The sequence below is a fragment of the Anabrus simplex genome, chromosome 2 (genome assembly GCF_040414725.1).
Source record: "Anabrus simplex isolate iqAnaSimp1 chromosome 2, ASM4041472v1, whole genome shotgun sequence".
NCBI lineage: Eukaryota > Metazoa > Arthropoda > Insecta > Orthoptera > Tettigoniidae > Anabrus > Anabrus simplex.
The window spans coordinates 644568555-644586079 of NC_090266.1; the positions used below are offsets into that span (position 1 = coordinate 644568555).

The 17525-nt window shown below is 39.6% G+C and overlaps 1 protein-coding gene across 1 annotated transcript in view; it reads left to right on the plus strand.

The window, feature by feature from the left end:
• The window catches only part of LOC136863623 (KICSTOR complex protein SZT2), an 874751-nt gene that overhangs the window by 755047 nt on the left and 102179 nt on the right, over positions 1-17525 (plus strand). Inside the window, 2 exon segments of the mRNA XM_068226020.1 lie at positions 5141-5361; positions 10813-11035. Coding sequence (XP_068082121.1) covers positions 5141-5361; positions 10813-11035 — 444 coding nt within the window.

Below are 17525 nucleotides of genomic sequence, written 5' to 3' on the forward strand. Positions count from 1 at the left end.
TTTCAATTCAGGTGTTTACAAACTGAAATGCCACAACTGTACTTCAAACTGCATTGGCCATACTGGTAGAAATTTCCAATTCCATTATCAGGAACATGTTATTGCTAATTCGTGGGGTCCCACAACCTTAAGTCTGTGCGTCCACCTCTTGTGCTTCATCCTTGCTATGTGGACTCCCCATTTCCACTTTACTCTGTCCGTCGTGTTAAGAATGTCTTGTATGCCAGTTATTCTGTGTATCTCATCATTCCTTATTCTGTCTTTCAGTGTGATGTTGAGGACTTTACGTTCCGTACTGCATTGCCCTGTTTGACCAGGTTTGGAATCCATAAAGCATTACTGGTAGTACATACTGCTCTAGGACTGTCTTCGTACTTAGCTTTAGGGATTTGTCCCCTAAAATGAATTTCAGGGACCAGAAATTTTTCCATGCTAGTCCAATTCTTCTTTTAATTTATTTCTCCATATCGCTGTGGAATGATAAGTTTCGGCCCAGGTACGTGTAGTCTGTATGTACCCCAATGATTCGCTGTCTATGTGTATGGGTTCTTCTTTTGCATTTGTCAGCAGCTTCGTTTTCCTTGAATTCATGGTTAGGCCAGTTTCTTTACTGACCATGTTTAGTTCCTTTAACATCTGTTCGAGGTCCTATGCTGATTTTGCTATCGGTATGATGCCGCCTGCAAACCACAGGTGTGTCAGGCTTAGTCCATCTATGTTGATGTCGTATTTACTTTCCCATTTCAGTTCCCTGAACTGGTTTTCGAGCAGTCATGGGAGAATTTTGGTAATAAGGGGTCGTCTTGTTTCACTCCTCTCCATAGCTCAAAGCTCCTTCCCTCTATCCCTGTCCTTAATTTTGCCTGGCTGCCTTCATAGGTCTTTGCTAGAAGCCTGATATACAAGTATCCTTTCTGAATATTTTGGTTCTCTAGAGCTTGTAGGACATGTATGTGTTCCACACACTCAAAGGGTTTGTTATTGTCTACATAAGCTATATATGCCTTGAGGTTGAATTCCTGCAGTTTTTTTGATGAGTTGGTTTACTGTTGGAGGTGGTCCACTGTGCTGAATCCTGATCTAAACCTGCTTGTTCAGTATGTTGGTTCTTTTCAGGTGCCTTTGATATTCCCTTAGAATTTATGTGAACAGTTTAAATGGACTTGGCAGCAGATTTATCTGGTCTGTAGTAGTTGATGTCATCCTTTGCTCCTTTTTTTATGGAATAGAATCATTGTGCTTTGTTTCCATTCCTTTGGTATTTCTTTGGATTCAAGTATTGTGTTGAACAGTCCTGTGATGGCTAATACAAGCTCCTTGCTTCCCCATTTTAAGCACTCGTTGAATATACCATCATCTCCTGGGTGCATTTTGTGTTTTGTTTCTTTTATTGCTGCATTCACCTCACTGGGGAGGATGGGCAGTAACTTCTCTTCTTGGGTACACTCTGGAATTTTGTACTTTCAGAACAAATTTTCCTTCTCGAGGGTGCTGGAGTACAGTTTCTCATAGAATTCTGTGGAATGTAACACAATCTCTTCCCTTGAGGCTATAGTTTTCTATTTGTGTCCTTCACTCCTAATATCCAGTGTCTGCCGTCTGTCATCTCTTTCCTAATTTTTCTTATTGAAGTTTATTTTTCCATAACTTTTTTGACCATGTCAGTATTATGGTGCGTTTTTTGTACTTTTGTTCAACTCTGTATATTCAGACTTTTTTCTGATGGTTGACTTCTGCTTCCAGTTTCAATTATTCTCTCTCTTTAATCAATCTTCTGGTGATCTCATTAAGCTTATTTCCCTTCCTAAATTGACAAGAGGGTCCACCTTTTCAATACAATATACCAAGTAAATAATATTACATCAGTCTTGGGACTAGTTTCAGCCACTTGGTGGCCATCCTCAGCCAAATAAAAATTAAACAGATCATCTGATACCTAAAACAAGACAAAGACAATGTTGTCTGTTAGGTTATCAGCCCAGAGGCTGGTTGGTTCCTCAAACAGCACCACCAAAGGCTATGCAGTTATAGGGAAACCGCAAAAACCAACGGCAGAACCAAAATGAGGCGTACTAGGCAAGATGAGGATTGAGGTAGTTAGCCATTGCTTTCCTCACTGGACAAGAAGGTGCTACTGCAGCACGACTGATCCTATGAGCAACAACTTTCATAACACTCAGACACTAGTTGTGCTCCAAATATCATTACTCAGCACCATCCATACCTCAGCAGCTTCCATATTGTCACAGCCATGGATGAGACTGGAACTTCGGTGGAAGCTACACTTTGCTCTACCGAGCTCGATAGCTGCGGTCGCTTAAGTGCGGCCAGTATCCAGTATTCGGGAGATAGTAGGTTCGAACCCCACTGTCGGCAGCCCTGAAAATGGTTTTCCGTGGTTTCCCATTTTCACATCAGGCAAATGCTGGGGCTGTACCTTAATAAAGGCCACGGCTACTTCCTTCCCACTCCTAGCCCTTCCCTGTCCCATCATCGCCATAAGACCTATCTGTGTCGGTGCGACGTAAAGCAACTAGCAAAAAAAAAAAAATAATAAAAATAAACACTTTGCTCTGGCCTGTGCCAAGAGACGGATACAAAAATACTCCTTTTTAATTTTTTTTTTTCTGCATGTATATTCATTTCTAATTCTGTCTGTCATTTCCAGATTTACTTCTTTGCCTGACGTCCTAACTCAGCTTAAGGACATCATATTTTGACAAGATCACAACCATAATTTTGGTTATTATATTTATTCTAACGTTATAATTATTCCTGCAACATTGTCTTTGTATCGTATACATACGTTTTAGTTATCACATGATCTGTTTAATTTTTATTGGCTGAAGATGGCCACTAAGTAGCTGAAACTAGTCCCAAGACTGATGTAATATTATTTACTTTATATATTGTATTGAAAAGGTGGAGGTATGTCAGTGGGACGAGTACCTCATTGCTCATGGTGACTTTGCCTGATTGACATCCCGATTCAGGACTGTATGGCCGTCGAACGGAAACTTTTTGATTGCCCCTTACGTATCTAACCTCTGTCACATTTTTCTTTCATTAATCAGGACTACAAGAAGAAGTGCCTTTACATGTTCCTCTATCTGGTGCTTTACTTTTTTGTTAAGTTTTGGACAGTAAGATAAGATTTTTTTCAAGATTAACTTTCCATAAGGACTCATTTTTAGTGTTATGCTTTAGAGTGTTTTATTAATTGTATATTTTATTTTTAAGGCTGAAGAAGGCCCAAAGTGACGGAAACATGTACTTGTTGTGTGTTTTTCTGAAGTCCTTTTTAAGACACATTACTGTATTGAGTGAGGTGGACCAATTCTATATTTTTTTTAGTATACAGTCAGTATGGAAGAAACAAATTGAAATTCTTATATTTTTAAAATATGTTAAATGTTAATGTGTTTCGTTCCATGGCCGTGTATTTGCCCATGGTGTGAGAACTCCTGAGTATCACTCAGGTTTGGCTCTTCTGACCCATAGAGTGTGTTCCCTCCATTGGACAACAGGGATGTCCCTCCTCCTCTAGGTGGTTTCAGCTGTTTGGTATCACATTGCTCGTGGACGTCCTCAGTCTCTTTTTGGTTTTGTGGTGGCTAGTGCTTTTTGTACAGGATGATCTTCATCAGTTTCTCATTGGCAGCAATGATACCGAAGGATCTTTATGTGTGCTTACTATGCCCTCACTGAATCAGAGTACTGCCCGCAGTATTTGCATCCCTGTGGTATGCATTTGGTTCTGCTGTTTCTACCTGGACACCTATCAGCAATGGCCATTTTGTCCAGCCAAGTTGATACGATACCTGACTTCATCATCAATTGTGGCATCAGTGGTGATGATGGAGGCAGGATACTTGAATATTTCGGTCGTCATCAGCGGTTTGCTAGCTACAAAGCAGTGTTTTGCGGAGCAAACCACTCTGGCTCTGTGAAGTTTCAGAACATGTATTCTGTCTTCCTACGATCGGTTGATCTTGAGTTTGTTTCTCTCCATCACTCTAAAGCTGCCCCAAACTCTTCACATGTTTCACTGACTAGAACAGTATCGTCCAGTAAGAGCACGTGAATTAATAATTGGACTAGTTTAGATCCACTGAAGTCTACTTTTAACTTTGTATTTTATCACACAGCCGGCCCCGTGGTGTAGGGGTAGCGTGCTTACCTCTTGCCCGGAGGCCCCAGGTTCGATTCCCGGCCAGGTCAGGGATTGTTCTCTCGACCTGAGGGTTGGTTCGAGGTCCACTCAGCCTACGTGATTAGAATCGAGGAGCTATCTGACGGTGAGGTGGTGGCCCCGGTCTCAAAAGCCCAGAATAACGGCCGAGAGGATGCGTCGTGCTGACCACAAGTCCCCTCGTAATTTGCAGGCCTTCGGGCTGAGCAGCGGTCGCTGGGAGGGCCAGAGCCCTTTCATGGGTGTTAAGTGCCGTGGGAGGGAGGATTTTATCACACAATTCCAATCTCTTTGGTAGTTGAGATATATTTTACAACATCTGGGTAGATGTTTAATTGTGATTAACTAGTAAGCCAACTCCACCTGTTGCCATTTCCTGATGGATGCAGTACTTTTGCATCTGGCTCTTTTCCACCAAAGTCCCAGTCTAATTTATGACTATAACAATATAGTAGCTACTGAGGTATGGTTGGTCCTAAATTCAGAACATGACTGGTGCGTCTGAGTGTTAGAAAGGTGTTACTCACAGGATTGGTCTTGCTGCAATAGTACTTTCTGGCCCAGTGAGGAGGGCAGTGGCAAACTACCCCACTCCACATCTTGCCTAGTATGTTTCATTTTGGTGCTGTTATTGGTTTTTGTGTGCCATTTGAGGATCCAACCAGCCTCTGGCCTAACAGACAGTAAGCCAACTAATGAGCTTACTGATATTGTTTTCAGTTTTGTATAACTTAATGCATTTTTAGGATATGGAAAGCAACTACTTATGAGGTAAGATCATGAGAAGCAACTTACAAACATAACGAAAAATTTCATGATGAATGAATTTTCAGATATTTAGTGGCTTCCTGCCCAGTTAGCCAGGATTCAGTTCTGTATTTTGTTGTAGACCCTACCTTAAACCTTGTTCATAATCTCACAGAAAATATATTTTGTGTTTTAATATAGACTACTCGCTATACATCATCTGGAAGCTCACTTAAAAGTTTGGAAGGGGCTTTCACTGAAGCTACTGCAGGAAGTAGTTCATCGAGGCCTCGTCGGAACTCTGAAGAGAAGTGGCACAGTGCATTGTCTGTCAACTTCATTAATGAATATAAGCAATACCTGCAAACTTTAGGGTTTATCCCTATCCAGACAGAGTCGAATGTCATTTCACCTAAGAAAGGGTAAGTTCCAATGAACTGAAACTCTTTTGTTGATCTACTTTCTACTGAATTTGATAATGTTGATAATCCTAATAATTACCTCATTTACTTCTCCTTCTGTTTTTGTATGTGTGATGTTGTTTTCAATTTCTCTTAATGCAGTATTAAGAGACAGAAAGCAACAACTTTTAAGGTAAGATAATAGTAAACATTAGAAAATACTTCATGGTTGGAAGATCTTCAAGTATTTAGTAGCTCCCTGCAGAGTTGGTCTGTGTTAGCCATGGCTGATTTTAATCTTGGTATGAGGATTGAAATGGGGTGCATGTAACCTCGTGAGGAAAACTGAGAATATCAGTGGGTCTAACTCTACCTCCCAGCTGGGATGTTCTACTTTTACTCCAGGTGATGCTGTGATTATACCTAACATTGAGGCCACATACTTTTCCTTCCCTTTCCTAGTGTTACAGATGTTCACAGTCTTGTAGTTTTACTTGACTCTTGATATAATGATCGTTGCAACAGGACTTCAAATCACAGGGACAAGACATTTCATTTCAAAAATCCCATTTGCATTGGCCTTGGTAAGAAGCCAGTGGTGATGCCACTCAGCTATCATACCCACAAGTAGAGACACAGATCAGATAAACTAGGACTGTCGACCATGATGTTTCAAACCAATAAAGTGAAACAGCATAGAAACAATTTCCTTGTTGTTCTTCAGTTGTGATGAAAAGAAGCAGATAAATATGCATGTGTGGAAGACCTTCTAGGGGATAGACCAGCGATTCCCAACCAGGATTCCATGATAATGCATAAAGTGTTTTGAGAACAGTCGTAACTCAGCAGTTTTCTTTCTGTAGTGGACTCGACACCCAAACTTTGTTAATGATTCAGCATGTGGACTTCGTGCCACGGAAAGAAATTGGCCAGTATGCCATGGCCAACTGTATTTCTTGTAGTCGCTTAAGTGCGGCCAGTATCCAGTATTCGGGAGATAGTAGGTTCGAACCCCACTGTCGGCATCCCTGAAAATGGTTTTCCGTGGTTTCCCATTTTCACACCAGGCAAATGCTGGGGCTGTACCTTAATTAAGGCCATGGCCGCTTCCTTCCCACTCCTAGACCTTCTCTGTCCCATCGTCGCAATAAGACCTATCTGTGTTGGTGCGACGTAAAGCAACTAGCAAAAAAAAAAAAAAAAAATTCTTGCTTACGCTCATTCACTGCTGGTCTCAGTTGGCAGAACAACCTCTTTATATACGCTACTGTATCTATTCTATGCCAGATTGTGCTGATTTCCATAATGCACAGCTGTTAGATTCTTCAGTCTGCCAAAACAAATTTTGATTGAATAAATAAATGTATAAACCACCTGAGAAAGAAAACATGTTGATGTTTGAGTCATCAGTCCATAGACTGGTGTAATGCAGCTCCCCATGCCACCTTGTCCTGTTGTAACCTTTGCATTTCTACGTAACAGTTACATCTGCTAGAATCTACTTGTCATATTTATACTTTGGTCTACCCCTAGCATTCTTACTGCCTACACTTTCCTCAACAACCAACTGAACAAGTCGTGGGTGTCTTAAAATGTGCCCTATCATTCTATCTCTTCTTCTGATCAAATTTGACCAAATCAATCTCCTTTCACCAATTCGATTCAGTATCACTTCATTTGTGATTCGAACTACCCCTCTCACCTTCAGCATTCTTCTGTAACACCACATTTTAAATGCTTCTATTCTCTTTCTTTCTGAGCTAGTTATCGTCCATGCTCCAAATAGAAAGACTTCATAAAATTCCTACATCAGTATTTGGAGCAAATTCTTTTTTCTTAAGAAACCACCTTCATTTCTTGTGCTAGTCTGCATTTTATGTCCTCCTTACTTCTGCCATTGTTAGTTATTTTACTACCCAAATAACAATATTCATCTAATTATTTAAGACTTAATTTCCTAATCTAATATTTCCTGCATCACCTGAATTCGTTTGACTGCACTTCTTTACTTTTGTTTTGGACTTATTTATTTTCATCTTGTACACTTTTCCGAAGACTCTGTCCATACCATTCAGCAATTTCTCCAGACCTTCTGCAGAATTAGATAAAATAACTATATCATTGGCAAATCTCAGGGTTTTGATTTCCACTCCTTGAATTGTGATTCCCTTTCTAACATCCTCTTGGATTTCCTTTACTGCTTGTTATATATAAACATTGAAGAGGAGAGGTGACAAACTGCAGCCTTGCCTCACTCCTTTCTGGATTGTTACTTCTTTTTCAAAGCCTTTGATTCTTAACACTGCAGACTGATTTTTGTACAGATTGTAGGTAATTCTTCTTTCTCGGTATATGATCCTGATCATCTTCAGAATCTCAAATAGATTGGTCCGATCAACATTATTGAATGCCTTTTCTAGATCTATGAACACCATGTACGTGGGCATGTCTCTCTTCATTCTGTCCTCTGAGATCAGACGTTAAGTCAGTATTTCTTCAGAAGCCAAATTGATCATCTCCCAACTCAGTTTCAACTTGTCTTTCCATTCTTCTCTAAATAATACGTGTTACAATTTTGCAGGTGTGAGATACTATACTAATGGTGCAGTAGTTTTCACACTTGTCAGCACCAGCTATCTTGGGAATAGGTGTAACAGCATTCTGCCTAAGATCAGATGGCACTTCTCCTGTATCAAACATCTGACACACTAAATGGAATAACCTTGCCATGCTGGTTTCTTCTGAGCCAGCCAGTAATTCTAAGGGTATGTCATTAATTTCAGGTGTCTTGTTCTTATTTAGGTCTCTCAAAGCTCTATCAAATTCTGACCTCAAATTTGGGTCTCCAATTTCATCAGCATCAACAGCCTCTTCTTGTTTCAGAACCATATTAATCTACTTCTTTACCTTGATTACCTTGGATGTGTTCCTGCCATCTTTCTGCCATCTTTCTGCCTTATCTTCTTTCCCTAGAGGTGTCTTTCCATCTGAGCTCTTAATATTCATACACCTAGTCTTCCTTTCTCCGAAGGTTTCCTTGATTTTCCTGTGTGTAGTATCTGCCTTTCCTAGAACCATACACCTTCAACATCCTTGCACTTCTCTTTCAGGCATTCTTCCTTAGCTGTCCTGCTCCTACACCAGGGGCAGGCCTTGAAGATTAATAGTCATATAAAACTCCAAAATTTGTGTGAATTTTTGGTGTCCATTAAGCAGTAAGAGTGGAGGAAGAGAATGAATTTAATGAAATAAGTTGTCAGTTATAAACTTCAGTATCCTGCAATAAGAAAGTTAGTCCATAACCTTGCCATGCTGGTTTCTGTATTAGAAATTAGCTGGTGGAGTGATGATACCAATTTGATGCAAAATTTCAACTTCATGCATCTTTTTTTGGTTACATTTCTTTGTATGTATTATAAAACTCAAATTAACAAAAACATTTTCCTTTTAAGTAATTGGCTGATAATATTTTAAGAAATGTAGGGTAAAATAAAAATCATAGACAAGCATTCCTCCTCTTCCATTCTACATTGAACGTGAAGACATGTTAAACAAAAATGTCCGATGTTCCATTTTTAATGCAATAGAAATGAATAAAAACCTACAACCTGTTTTCCAGTCAATGACCGGGTCAGGGATGGAATGAATAAAGCCTCCATCTTGCGGCAAGGATACTAATTGTGCCGGGTGCCGAAGTCTGTCGCACTCCTCTGGGGCAATGATTAATGACTGACAGATGAAATGAAATGATAGTGGAGAGTGTTGCTAGAATGAAGCATGATAGGGAAAGTGGGAGTACCCAGAGAAAAACCTGTCCCGCCTCCGCTTTGTCCAGCACAAATCTCACATGTTCGTGAATTTGTGAACTGTCGTTCCCACAGAAAATCATTGTTGCATGAAGAACTTCCAGCCAACAGGTTACATTCATTCATTCATTTATTCATTCATTCATTCATTTATTTATTTATTTATTTATTTATTTATTTATTTATTTATTTATTTATTTATTTATTTATTTATTTATTTATTTATTTATTTATTTATTTATTTACAACACCTATCGGCATATATATTACCTACCCTATAATCTAGCAGAGTTACATTATTCTAACACACTGTCACATGTATTACAGATTTAAAATAATATACTGCACATTAACACACTCTCTCTCTCTCTCTCTCTCTCGTTAGCGCCTACTAACATGTTATCTTGACAAGATCTTTAAGATAATTGATCACTGACCCTCACACTGACTGGCAAGGAATTCCAAAGTGTAGATGAATAATGAAAAGGAGTAGCAAAGGGCAGTGCCAGCGTGAGTGCTACGGGTGTGAAAAGAGGAGAGAAAGTGAAATTTATAGTATTGAGCCAAGTTGCTATGTAGAAATTAGTGTACTACAGTAATACAGTATGTGTAATTTACTTCTTTTGTCAGGTTTTAGCCAGTGAAGCTATTGATAGTAAGGAGTTATATGCACATCGTAGCTGAAGTTAAAAATGAATCTGAGGCATCAGTTCAAAGCTCGCTGCAGTTTCATCGTTTGTTCCTTAGTTGCATGAACAAGATTACATCACAATAGTCAAGGATAGGAAGAATATTTGAAGTCTGGATTAGTCTTTGTCGCATGTCCGGTGATAAGACGTCTTTATTTCTTTTCGGTGATGATTCGAAGCAAAAAGCTCCTGACATAGATTTTTTGGTATGTTCCTTCCAATTTAGAGTTTCAGCCATAGACACGCCAATGTTTCTCACTGTTCAGTGTAAGGAAAAATGTTATTGTTTGTTAGCAGAGATGGAATGTGTGTACTCTTTGGCACACGTAGAAGCTTCTGAGAGTCGACAATGATTGCTTGCATTTTTGATGGGTTCATGAGAAGCCTGTGTCATCATGAGTATTCGTTTAGTTGTTTCAAGGCAGCATTTACATTTTGCACCTGATAATCTGCTTACTCTGCAGTGGCTATATATTTGAAGGTCATCTGCATATAAGTGGTAACTGCATGATTTTAGCGTAGATGAGTTGTCATTGATGTACAGGAGACTATTCTGGACCATAGATCCTGTGCTGACTGGAGTAACTTTCAAGATGCAAGAACGGTGGGAGGTTATTTGAAATGCTTCCTTAGCTGTGAATGGTCATCTGACTCAGTACCCAACTGTTCAGTTCATGACTGCATTTTAAGGTGTAGTCAGGGGCAATGTTAAATCCTGTGAATGTGGAACAGCTTACCGGAACACTCAACATATAGTTTGCTGGAGGTCAATCAGATTTGCATCGAGTTACTCCAGAAGAAGAAAAGTACCTAAAGGTTCTGGATGTCCATGTCTGTGTTCATTATTTCATTTTAAGGTTTTTGTATGTCTTCCACTGTATTCTTGTATAATTGTTATACAAGATAATAAAATATTTGTACAAGGTACAAACTTTTTCCTAAGTGAGTCATTAATAATTATCATTTTTCTTTTATAGCTCCAAGACAGGGGTTACCAAATCGAAGGAAGGAGATGATCTGCACAGAAAATCACAGATGAAGGAACATACAGAGAACAGTGTTTGTTTTTTGCAAAAATCCATCTTAGGTGGGATTCTGGTGTTTGAAATTGCAATGTGTGAGCCATTTTTTCTTGCTAAGCTTCACACTCTTGAGTGTTCACGTCTCCAATCGAAGACTTCCAGTGGACTAGTTTCACAGGTATGTATAATTTTATTTTCTAAACAGGAGGGCCGTATTAAGTTTTGAGTGAAATTATACAAAGTAATTCCGAGTGAGTTGGCGACGAGGTTAGGGGCACTCAGCCATGAGCTTGCCTTCAGGAGATAGTGGGTTTGAGCCCCACTGTTGGCTGTCCTGAAGATGGTTTTCCGTGTTTTTCCATTTTCACACCAGACAAATGCTGGGGCAACTTCTTCTCACCCATTCCTAGCCCTTTGCTATCCCATCATCAACATAAGACCTATTTGTATTAGGGCGACATGAAGCAAATTGTAAAGAAAAGGCACAAAGTAAGACAATCGGGAGAAGTATAGACTAAACATACCTGCTTACTTCATACTTACAATATACTTCTTTGGCTACTGTTCACTTCTCCAAATATGATCCAGGTTTATCAATGCCTTGATGAAGAATTATAATTTAGGTTTCTATTGTTAAAATAATATATATTATATACTCTGCCCATTTAGTGAATGAAGAGTCATGAAAACACAACTAGTCAGTCATCGGATAGCAATAAAACACCTCAGTAAGGAATTGACATAATTCTAAAATATATGTTGATCTAAGGTTTCAGCAAATAGAAGATCGTAGGAAAATTAAAACATCATCAGAATTTATTAAAATAATAGGCCATCCTGGTAAACTGTGATTATAAGGAATGATTGCTATGTTAACATAATTTAAATTTCTCTTGAGGTGACATCAAAATATGGCAAACAAAAGGGGTAGTACATAACAAAATAATATCCTATCCATTCTAACAAATGTTTAATCTTTATACATCATCAATTCTGAATTTATTTTACTTGGTTTTGACTTGCAGGATCAGGTCAGGAATATCCTGCTACCGTATGTGACATCAGATGGTACAACCTGCGACTGTCTGGCCGAGGGTCAGGCGGCCATTACGAAACCTGACAACCAGAAGGGGAATCAACGGCTACGGGCGGAGGAGTTCCCCTTTTGGAGACCAGATGAAGCCTTTGTGCAGGAAGTGGCACATAAATTCATCAGAAGCTACGGAGGCAGAAGAAGGAACCTTGTAAACACCTCAACGGTGGAGTAGGCAGAGGAACTGCGAACCACAAACTGCTGCCTTGCAGATAGGGAGAGGACACCAAAGGCTAAGGGAAGATACCCTGACAGAATTGGGCTGGCATGACAGCTAAGAGGGCAGCCCTCTCATCATGCTTGCTTCCGTAGGGCTAATAAGCCACGTGGAGCGAAATTAACTATTCAGAGAAACATGAGAGTAGCCGGACAGATATCAAGGAAACAACCTGGCGTGAAATGGTATATGAGAATTTGTACTTGGAATGTGACCTCGCTGTCGGGGAAGGAGGTAGAAATAATTGAAGAAATGGAGAAGTACAAGCTTGCCATACTTGGAGTCAGTGAAACTAAGAGAAAAGGTAGTGGCCAAATTAATTTGGATAAGGGACATGTAATGAGATACTCAGGAGCCAGCCGGAAGGAACGGGCAAAAGAAGGAGTGGCCATCATTATGTCCAATGCAGTGGAAAACATAGTGACCAGGATGGGAACCTATTAACTCAAGAATTATCACAGTGGATGTGGAACTAGAAGAAAGTATTTTGTTAGTGCAGGTCTATACCCCCACTGAAGATATGCAAGAAGTAGATAAGGAGCAATTCTATGTTCAAATGCAAAAATCTGTAGACAAAGCCAGGGAAAGAAGTAGACATGTTATTGTGATGGGGGACTGGAATGCTAGGAATGGATACAGGTTACATTGAGGACATGGATGTATGGGCCAACATGGAGCAGAACGTACCATCGGTACCAATGGTGAAAGAATGTTGGAATTCTGTATTGATAACGAGCTAAGGATTGGTAACCCCTTTATCTCCCATAAAAGTATCCATAAAATAACTTTTGAGGCAGTAGGCCGAGGAGCAAAGAGTTGCATTGACTACGTTTGTTACACCAAGAATATGACTTATGCAGCATTAGATGTAAGGGTCTTCTGCAGTGCAGAAATGAGTACAGAACATCGGCTTCTGGTTATGAAAATAAGGTTTAAGGCTACACCCACACCCTCTCATCTTCGATTCGAGAAAATAAGAACTTCTGCATTCAAAGAGGAAGAGGTAAGGCAGAATTATGCTCAGAAATTGGGGGGAAAACTTCAGCAAACAGAAAGAGAAGAGGCTGGAACTTAGAAGAGAGATAGGGGGAATTTAAGACGAATATTATCAAAGTAGGAAAAGAGGTCTGTGGGAAAACTGCAGTAAACACACAAAGGAAATGAACAAAGTGGTCGACTGAGGAAGTCAAGGAAGGTGTAAGGAGGAAAAAGTCAGCATGGAAGGAGTACATGAGAACAAGAAGGGTAGAGGACTGGAGGAATTATGTTGAATCACGTAATGAATCTAAGCGACAAGCGCAAGAGGCAAAAGAAAGGTACTGGCAGGAATTTGGTGAGGAAATAGAATCAGAATACAAAAATAATCAGAAGAAGTTTTGGAAGATACTAAGATCCCTCCAAAGCAAAATTGGAAAGAGAATCAGAGACATTAAAGACAGGAACCAGAAGATCCAAGTGAGGCCACGGGACATTCTTGATGTTTGGACCATTTATTATGAGGATGTGTTCCGTGCAGATCATAATTCACAAGATGACTCCGGTAATGGGGGAAGAAAATGAACTAGAAGAAGGGGAGACAGTTATGCGGAGTGAAGTAAGAGAGGCTATCACTGAAATGAAGGTGGGCAAGGCAGCTGGTTGGGATGGAATCTCACCAGAATTGATGAAGTATGGAGGAGAGGATGTGGTGAAATGGATGACAAGGCAATGCCAACAAGCATGGAGCATTCAGAAGATTCCAAAGGATTGTGAGAAGAACATTATTGTTCCTATCCATAAGCAGTGCAGCACTCTGAACTGTGCAAACTATCAAGCAATTTGTCTTTCCATTGTGGCCAGAAAGATATACGCTCGCATATTGGAGAGGAGGCTGAGACGAGAAGTAGAGGAAAAATTGGTAGAAGAACAGTGTGTTTTCAGGCCAAATCGACAAACACACTACCATATATACACACTAAGAACTCTTATAGAGAAACTACTTAGTTGTGGGGAGGATGTTCTAGCTACATTTGTCGATCTAAAGGCCGCATTTGACTCGGTCCCCAGGGAACAGCTTTGGGCAGCACCTGAAGAGGAAAAGGTACCAAGACTCTCCTGTGCCGCATTAGGAGCGTGTACAATGGAGTCCAAGGAGTGGTGAGAATAGCTGGTGAACGCTCTACAGAATTTGAAATGGTGAAGGGAGTAAAGCAGGGTGACAGCTCGAGCCCTCTTCTCTTTGTGATCTTCATGAACCAAGTCAATAAACAGTGCAAAAGAAGAACTAATCTGGCAAATAACATGAGGTAGAATCCTTGAAAATATTAAGCCACACAAAAAAATACGATAGCATCCTGGATGATAAATATTTCATGAGATTATTGGTGTCTTCATACACGAATTTAAAGTTGTGATTTTCACGAAGTGAAGTGATAATTTATAAGCCTTTGTAAAGAATAATATGATCCCACGATGCACCTCAACGTCATCTCCTGTTAATTAATTGATATTCATGATTCTTCTACATGATAATATTCAGATGTTGAATATAACTGCAGTGTATTATGGATAATGCATTAGTATATGTAGCAATAAACGATTACTGGAATTAATCGTGTGATATTTGTGATGAAGATTAGTCTTTGTTGAATTGAAATCCCCAACACGTGTTGTTAAAGTGTTCAGCTGATGATGACACAGTATAGCGTCGAAACTAGTATTGAATGAAATCATATGTGTTAATTGTATCTACACAACAAAATTGTAAAGTATTGAATAAGGTGGACCCAAAAACTTTTAATAAAATGTTGTAACTTGTCTGCTTTAAATTTTTCAATTCATTTATACAATAAACAAATATAATATGTAGACTGGATTTTACTACATGTTATTTAAATATCAAATAACTACTTGATTTTAACAAGTAGTGAGCAGCGAGTTTTTCATTATGGCACTTTGGACATGATTTGCCAATGAATACTAAACCACAGGTATAACACTCACTTTTATTATTCATAGAATGATTGCTGCTTTTCGGATCCTGAAGTGAAGGCATGTATCAGAGTAGTTTGTTTAGGTTTTGACTTGCAAAGGTCAATGTTCTTACATGTTTGCTGTACTGGATGTGCTGGTTTATTCTGTTCATTGATGCTTATCATTGATTGCAATTTTTTCTTCTTTTTTTCTTTTATGTCGCACCGACACAGATATGTCTTATGGCGACAATGGGATAGGAAAGGCCTAGGAAGTGGAAGAAAGCGGCCGTGGCCTTAATTAAGGTAGTGTGAAAATGGGAAACCACGATAACCATCTTCAGGGCTGCCGACAGTGGGGCTCGAACCCACTATCTCCCGATTACTGGATACTGGCCGCACTTAAGCGACTGCAGCTATCGAGCTCGGTGATTGCAATATTTACTTTGCAAATGGTACATCAAAGAATGATGCCATTAGTTTCGATAAAGTGCATCTTGAATTCTTCTGAAAATGCATGCAACTTCTTCTTCTTCTTCTTCTTCTTCTTCTTCTTCTTCTTCTTCTTCTTCTTCTTCTTCTTCTTCTTCTTCTTCTTCTTCTTCTTCAGCAGAATTTTGTGTTGTGAAAAATATGTTCTGATTCGGGCTGGTAAAACACTAACACGGACAACAAGGGAGTACACAGTCGATGGGTGGAACCATTAAATTCATGCCAGTACTAACTGAACTTAGTTTAAACTGTTGCAGCATCATTGTTAAAATTTGAATTTGATTTTACAGTTACAGATTGGCCATTTTTGTTGGGATATGAATTACTGGTGGTCTCCATAAATTATATTTTAATATTTATTTATTGACTGTTGTTGCCTAGTGATTAAACAAAATTTTAAAAATCTCTCCAACAAGAAGAGAAAGATTGTGTCCAACCTTTTAAAAACACAGAAAAAAGTGGGATGGGAGGAAGTGCTCGTCTTGGTCACCTGTGCTTCTCTTACGCTCCATGACGAAGACTGTTATTCACCTAGGTAACTTATCCTCCTCCTTTCACTTCACCTGACCCCACCGCCTAAGGAAGTTTATGCTTGTAGCTTGATGAATCGAGTTCATTCTTAACTTAGCCTTTATCTCCTCACTTTTAGTACCATTCTGCCATTGTTCCCACCTGTTTGTACCTGCAATCATTCTTGCTACTTTCATGTCTGTTAATTCTAACCTATGAATAACATATCCTGTGTCCACCCAGCTTTCACTGCCATAAAGCAAAGTTGGTCTGAAAACTGACCGGTGTAGTTTAATCCAGAGGCTGACTTCTTTCTTACAGAGCACTGTTGATGGCAACTGCAAACTCTCTGCATTAGCTTTGCTGCACTTTGATTTGATCTTTCTTACTATACCACCATCCTGGGAGAATACACATCGTAATAACTTGCAATTATCAACCTCTTCCAGCTCTCTGTTTCTTATCTGACATTCAGTTCTCTTAGGTTTCTTACCTACTGACATCACTTTAGTCTTGAAATGGCTAATTTTCATATCATACACATACTTATTGAGTACATCTATCTTGGACACAAGATAAAACTTGGAAAAGACAACCAATGTGCAGAAATTCCTCGCAGAATAGGTATAAGTTGGACAGCATTCCAAAAACTAAGATTCATCCTCACCAACAAGGATGTTCCAATTAACCTGAAGACCAAGGTTTATAATACGTGCGTGCTGCCAGTTACTACTTACGGTCTGGAAACGACGACTCTGAAGAAGGAAAGTGCTCGCAAGCTTCAGTGAACACAACGAGCCATGGAGCAACAAATGCTAGGGATCAGCTTTAGGGATAAGATCCGTTCAGAGGACATCAGGAGAAGAACTAATTTAACAGACATCCTAGAGAGAGTAGCAAGACTAAAATGGCAATGAGTAGGACACGTAGCTCGACAAGACTACAACAGGTGGACCTCTAGGATTGTTCACGGAAGACCACAGGAACATAAGAGAGGCATTGGAAGACCCCAGAAGAGATGGCTCGACGACATAAAGCTGTTGGCTGGAACACGGTGGTTCCAAGTGGCTCAAGACCGAAGACGATGGAAGCATATGGAAGAGGCCTGTATCCAGCAGTGGATTGAAATAGGCTAGAAAAGAAGAAAGAAAGAAGACTCATTGCAATTTTTTTCAAGTTCCAAGGTATTAGACTGCAGACTTCGCCCACAATCTACCTAAAGGACCAAGTTGTCTGCATATAACTTTTTACTACATTTTCACCTAAATGAACCCCTCCATGATACTTGATAGCATTCAGTAGATGATCCATGTAAACTATGAAAAACAAAGGTGAAAGATTACAGCCTTGTCTAACTGCTGTAAGTACCTTGAACCAAAAACTCGTTCTACTACCAATTTTCACT